Genomic DNA, 6,661 nt, shown 5'->3' on the forward strand with positions numbered 1-6,661 from the left:
ATGTCCACACCACAGATGTTGACGGGATAAGGAGAGGGTTTAGACCTTCGAAAATCCATGCATTGGATCTGTTGCATGTTTAACCTGAAGTATCAATATTAGACATAAAATGGACTTTTGAGTGCAACTTATACACATCCACCCATTATCAATAGCCTACCTCTGGTCCTACTGATCATTTTAATGTAATCAGGCTGCCAGTAACACACCTTTCTTTACCCTTACAACAGATTCAGGCCTTTCTTGAATCCTCCTAATCAAGTGTTACTGATAAACATCTTAAAAAATAAAAAATAAATGAGCATCCAACAGATCCAGTTAAAAATCACATTATACAAGCCAAGTACATTTGGATTCAATTCAATTGGTGAAAAACATGTTAGCAAACATCATTTAGTTGCTGGAATTACACAAGACCATTCATAGTAATGTTATAAAAGCAAATTCACAGACCAGATGACTTTGATAAGCTGTATTAACTCTTGCAAGGCCGGTGGTAAAGCAGAGAAACCCACTGAGAATCTACCACTTCTCAGAAGGATTACAGGGACTTTTGGAATAAACAAATGAAATCTGAGCAAAACAAACCAACACAATGAAGACAGAGTGGACGGTAGGAGATGATTGCACAGAATTAAAGGAGCAGTTTTCATTATGTGCATGACAACAAGCCGCTGGATAGAGTTGCTACCTCGGAACTGAGTCGGAGAGAGAGAGATTATTGTGGATTAACGAACCAAAGGTCAACGCTGGATGTTAGAGGGATCAGGAAAGTCTGAGGGCAATGGCTGGACAGCGTTACATCATCTGCTTATTCCTCATCAGTCTCTTTGTGCACTGCACCCCCTCTGTTTTAATGAAACCCACCTCTTCACACTGGCCACACTGTCTCTGGTGCTGACTCCCAGTTTGCACTACAGCAACTGTTTTCTGTTGTTCTTTAAGTTGTTTTCTACTTACTGTGTTGGGGCTTTATACTTTCCAGTGGTAGTTTGTGTTGTTTTATGTAGCTGGTGTCTTTGTTTTGCTGTGTACTGTACCAAGTCTATGTAGCTGTAATGATCACTTGACTTGATTTACAACACACACACAGAAAAACTGTAATATATCCATTAACCACATTGACACAGCTATCAGCCAGTGTATCCAGATGACAGATGTGACAGATGTGCGTTTAGTTATTAGGTCTATGTGTTCAGAGAGGGAACAGCGTCACTTTTGTTAATTGGTACTATAAGCCACTGTGCCCCATCTGTCCGTCCGTATGAAGTTCTGCCCAGTTTGTCATGCGATCACATCTGTCTGGCTGATGTGCTCCGACTGTGAAGGTGCAGTGTGTCCCTGTCCCCATGCCTAAATTCCCTGAACACAAGTATTTAATCTCCACTGCGCTGGCATTAGATCAGTCTGACACAGCTTCTGTTCACAAGTATTTGTAACAGGGTGGGAAGTGAAGGCTGTCTAAATTGTTTTGTCTGATACATTTTTCACAAGCTGCTTTTCCAGATCAGACAAACTGTATGAGAGGAAAACAAACTGGTTTGCTATAGTTTTTTTTTTTTTTTTATAAACAGCTAATACTTAAACCACATTTTACCATTTTGGGTAACAACTTGCCAGATCTATAGAGTGGCTCAGACTATACTCAGGTAGACACATCCTCTTTCCCATTTTTGCTCCTAATACCTAGAAATTTATGAGTCATGATGTCTGTATTTTGAGATGATGTTTTATGCATTCTTATCAAATCAGTGGTCTGTCCATTTTTCATCAGACAATCTCTTTATCCTGATGTCCTTCCAAAGCCAGGGCAAACATTCACCCAATCCTTCACCAGTTCTACCCACAGCACAGCAGCATCACTCAGGTTTCTGGTTTCCAAATCCCTTCTTTGCTGCATGAAATCCATAGATCATTACGTCAGTGTATTACGCAACAAGCCAGTTGTGTATTATAATGCAAGTTGATTTGTTATGGAAGTCATGCTGAGAATATGTTCCACATTTGCTTTGTTCGTTATTGTGAAGCAGCTAAATGGAATTCATTTTATTATCATCATTTGTGTTTTTTCCATCTGTGAGAAAGGCCAATTAGTTAGACTGATAAATTTACATCCAGTCAGATAAACCTTTGGATTAAATTACTGTGTGCCAAGACAGATTTTCTCTCACAAGTCAATTGTTAAGTGTCTTTATTTTATTATTAATTTGCCAAATTATGAGGCAGTACTTTAGTTGTTTGTCTATTTGTGGTAATGTCAGCGGTCAGAGTCAAATTCTTGAAGACTAATTGCTGAGTAATATACAGCCAGTGTCCTTGGTGTCCTTCCAGATGGTACACAAGAGTCATGCAAGCCAAAAATGTACGTTCACATGTATTTGGATATTTTATTTAGTTCTTTGCCACATGAAGGCAGAAATATGGAAGTACCTGTTACCAGGATCTAGTTTGTTGGAATCCATCCATAAATGGATGATGTAATCCCAGAACTAAACTATAACAGATCCAGGTTAAACACTATATATATAGGCTACATCTACACAGCTGTACCTGTTAATGCTTTATAACTTTATATCTAATTTAGCAATACAACATTGGTTCAGTGGTAACAATAATGCAGTATTTTCTGAATAACTCAATAAGAATAGATATATTCCATTGGCAATACACACATTTCAAAAAATCCCCTGATGTTGCTTGATTATTCTCTTGCAGCCCTTAATTTAAATTTTAACATTATTTAATCTGAATATGTACAAACTAATCTGTCAAAGAACTTCAAAGAAAGCAAAGCGTAATCATTAATGCTGGGATGTGAAGAGGTTTTCTTGCTTGGCATTCTTGAGGACTGTCATTGATGGGACATCATTCTGACGAACTCTGCATGGATGACAAAAAATTAAATCAGTCTATTGTGTAGTGAGAAACGCATGAACAAAGTCATCTTTATTCTTTAACATCACAAAGTGTTGTTAATGACCTTCAAAGTCTACTGTTCCATCTCCGTTGTCGTCTGCTTCTTTTACAATGGCATCGATCTCTGTTCGGCTCATGTGCTCTCCCATCAGCTTGATCAGGGCTAACCTCAGCTCCTCTGTTGTGATTTCCCCATCTCCGTCCATGTCGAACTAACCAATTAAAAGAAAAGTCAGTGTGTTATTTATCCTGATGACAACACAGTAACCAGGTTAGGGGTTAGCTCGACACTGGAGCATCAGCATAATTGCTTCATTTCCTTCAAAGAGATCATAAATCCCAGAAAGTTCCCTCTCACCTCTCTAAAGGCGTCTTTGAGCTCTTTCATGCCAATCATCCCAGCAGTTTCTGCCAGAAGCTTTGGGGTCATCAGTTCCACAAAGTCCTCAAAGTCGACTCTGCCACCAACTAGCAGAAAAAAAAATTTAAAGCAGGAATTTAGGAAGATTCATCACTTTTCATTTTGTGCTGACACTGTATCATTTGCATGATGATGATTCTGACAACTAGTTTTCCATGTTTTAGTTTTGTATTTAGTAGTGTATGAGCTTTGGCTTAAATCAGGCATTAACTGTAGAATTTTTATGTAAGCATACTTAATATAGTATAAAGTATATATAGTATACACAACAGTATCAGCATACTCATTCAGAAGTGACTTACGGTTCATGTTGATGTTTTGGCTCAGCTCAATCAGCTCCATCTCAGTGGGCATGTAACCCATTGTCCTCATCAGGTTCCCCAGGTCCTTACAGCTGATCAGCCCATCCTTGTCTTTATCAAACTCATTGAATGCATCACGCAGCTCTGCAGGAGTGCACAGCAAATCACACAGTCATGTAGCCAGTAAAGGTTCCAAAAGTAAATTGACAACAGTAAGTGCATAAAAAGAAATTGTAAGGGTTGGCAAAGTGATTCATTGAATCTGCATTTCATGATGAAAACATACTTTGGTGTAAATAATAAAAGTTTAACTTACCTTCAATCTCATCATCAGCTAGTTCCCTTGACTGCACCAAGAGAAAAATAGTTGGTTAGGTAGTGGTAAAAACAATTATAATACTAACTGCACAGCTTTAATACAATGCCACAATTAAATACAGTTATGAAAAACATTAGCTACCAACTCATCTACCCCACAACTAACAAATATGAGTTATTTTCATACTTGTGTATGTATATTCCTATAGACTCAAATGGCAATTTAACAAAGACATGAAACTATAGGATTTTCTGATGGTATGATTTAGGCTTCATTAGTAAAGAGCGGGTACATATTCTCTTTTAGTGTGATTCTGAAAATATGTTGCATTTACAAAGCATTTTATCTTGTGACCCCGTGGCTTAAAATCAACTCAATCTTTAATCAAACGATTAAAAAAATGCTGTTACTTACTATGTTTTTCCCTCCTCGCAAAAAAATGCATGCCTGTCCATAATTCATTTCTGTAAGCAAAAACAGAGATGGTGATGTGTGTAATAGAGAAAGGTTAGGAATAAATTAATTTCTGACAAATGGTGCAGAACTGGATGGTGTTTGCCGGAACCAGAAAAGTCAGGATCAAAATAGACTGAATTGTGTGTGTTATCGCTGAAGGATTGAACAATATGTAATACACTATGTGTGGACTCTGAATGTTTGCATATGTCTGCATTTTATGACATTATAAAAAACATTTGTTAACATAGTAGAAGTATGCATTATTATTGATTTATAGCATTTTTTTTGTTTTTTATGTCATTTACTTTATAAGTTACAAATCATTTTGTCATGAAATAAATAATAAAATTCATAATGAAGCATTAACCATGTGTGTATTTACACTAACCTTCTTCTGGTGAGGTCTTTTTTTCTTCAAGGCGCATCATCCACGACCTCTGAAGCCAAGACTCAGCGGCTGAACAGTGCAGTACCAAAATCCCAGCCTTGCTTCTGTTGATTAAGCTTCTTCTCAGTATTTGTCTTGGTCCTTATTAGCCAGGACAGCCCTGCCTCTCAGCGTGTGGTCACTCTGTCTGCCCAGCCTGACACAGGATGCTGGGAAGTTGTAGGGGCGGCGGTGTGGCTTCATCTGGGGGCAGGAGGAGGGACTAACATTGTGACAGATGGGCAGAAACTTCATGTTAATGAGAGAGGTGCAGCCCTAAGTGTTGATGTCATACTGTAAATTAGAGTGGTATCTGAACCCATGGCTGACAGATAACTGGACATTATAAGTTCCTTGTTTGCAGCTTCTGTTCGTTTGTTTACTATGAATAGATTTTTTTTTTAGTTTTTTATTGTTGAAAAGTTCCTAGTACAGTTTATATGGCATTTTATTTATGTTATTTATCATGTGACATTGGGTGCATTATTGTGGTTACAAATGTAAGAAATACAAATATGGCCAGATAAAAATTGAATATTTTGGTGTGTTTTTAATAATTTCCTATTGAATCCTTTCCTCCTTCATGGAAAAGACTTTTTTTTTCGCTAAGAGCATGTAAAAATTATACAGTTAAATTAATATCAACAAATAAAACTGATCACTTTTTGACATGTTGCATTTTTCCATTTAAAACCCTCTAACTATGACACTATACAAGAACAGAGGCTCTTTTACAGTCTCTGTCCGTTGTTTTAATCCATATTGGTTTCAACAAAACAGACTCTGGGTATATTAAACCACCACAGGCCGATTACAGCTAATATTCCAGTGTGTGTTAATCTGCATGAGTATTAGTTGCATTTGTATGATAAAAAGGATTATTTGTGCGTGAGATACCCTTATGGCAATGTTTGTGTTTAATGCCCTGGCGGTAGTTTTCACTTCCTTCAGCAAGGATGTAAATGTCAAGTCTGAAATTTGTGTCTGAGCTGAAACCCTTCACCTCACTTGTTTTGATAGTGTGTGTGTCCCATGCTGTGACCTTTTCCCCTCTGCCTCTTTCCCTGTTATGTAAATTCATCAAAAATCTGTTTGCATAAGAAGCATAATCCACTGGGCTTATACACCAGGAACTAGTAATGATTTTATTATCTTTTTTTCTCTCTGTTGTTGCAGCGGGCCAGTTTAGGGGTTATTCAAGGCCTTGCCTACTGCATTGATAAGATGTCTGTGGGGCAGAGGGCAGGAGGAATATGGGTGAGGAGAGTATGAATGAAAACTGAAAACAGGGGAAGGACGGACTGGGCAGTAAAAGGTTTAGGATGGAAGAGTTAGAAGGTTAATGAGAAATATGTTATATTCATGGATTAGTGAAAAGATTAGGATGCTTTGACAGTGCATAGGTATTAGTAGTCAGAAAGCCTGGTCATAGGATTGAGCCTACAACAGCAAGCCCCATTGGACAGTTGTAATTAGCTGTGGATAAGAAGAGTGTCCTGTATAGCAGCATCTATCTACTTTCTGATATATTGTAGTCTGATGACTGGCAACTTCAACAGCAACCAAGTATGAAAATGTTTGTTTGGTGTGTCACCTAAAAATGCACATCCAGAGTTTATACTGACTGGATTATGAGAGTACAGGCTAGGCCACATAAGCCGTATGTGTGACGTGTGATGACTTGTGTTTGTTTGATTGTGCATAGATACTTTGACCTCAAACAAACTGACAGACAGGAAACGACCAAATTCACTAAAATAAAGAAACTAAAATTGGTGGTAAAGAGCAGAACCACACCACTTCCTCATGGGATATCT

The 6,661-nt window shown here is 37.8% G+C and overlaps 1 protein-coding gene across 1 annotated transcript; it reads right to left on the reverse strand.

Moving 5' to 3' along the window:
• Positions 1–904: 904 nt before the first annotated feature.
• On the reverse strand, positions 905–5,112 carry cabp5a (calcium binding protein 5a). Its single transcript, XM_026316487.1, has 7 exons — positions 4,806–5,112; positions 4,373–4,422; positions 3,956–3,986; positions 3,640–3,783; positions 3,275–3,384; positions 2,981–3,128; positions 905–2,880 (listed from the first exon to the last, which is right to left on the reverse strand). Exons 1-7 carry the CDS (start codon positions 4,843–4,845, stop codon positions 2,852–2,854), a joined length of 552 nt encoding a protein of 183 aa, XP_026172272.1. The 5' UTR covers positions 4,846–5,112; the 3' UTR covers positions 905–2,851.
• Positions 5,113–6,661: the final 1,549 nt, after the last annotated feature.

This window comes from Mastacembelus armatus, chromosome 19 (genome assembly GCF_900324485.2).
Source record: "Mastacembelus armatus chromosome 19, fMasArm1.2, whole genome shotgun sequence".
Lineage (NCBI taxonomy): Eukaryota > Metazoa > Chordata > Actinopteri > Synbranchiformes > Mastacembelidae > Mastacembelus > Mastacembelus armatus.

Bases quoted from the DNA above. Each gene is read 5' to 3' on its own strand.
- cabp5a (XM_026316487.1), bottom strand. From the start codon at position 4,845: ATGATGCGCCTTGAAGAAAAAAAGACCTCACCAGAAGAAG. The intron at 4,423-4,805 runs GTTAGTGTAAAT...TTTTGCTTACAG, and splicing joins AAAGACCTCACCAGAAGAAG to AAATGAATTATGGACAGGCA. The intron at 3,784-3,955 runs GTAAGTTAAACT...GCACTCCTGCAG, and splicing joins AGCTGATGATGAGATTGAAG to AGCTGCGTGATGCATTCAAT.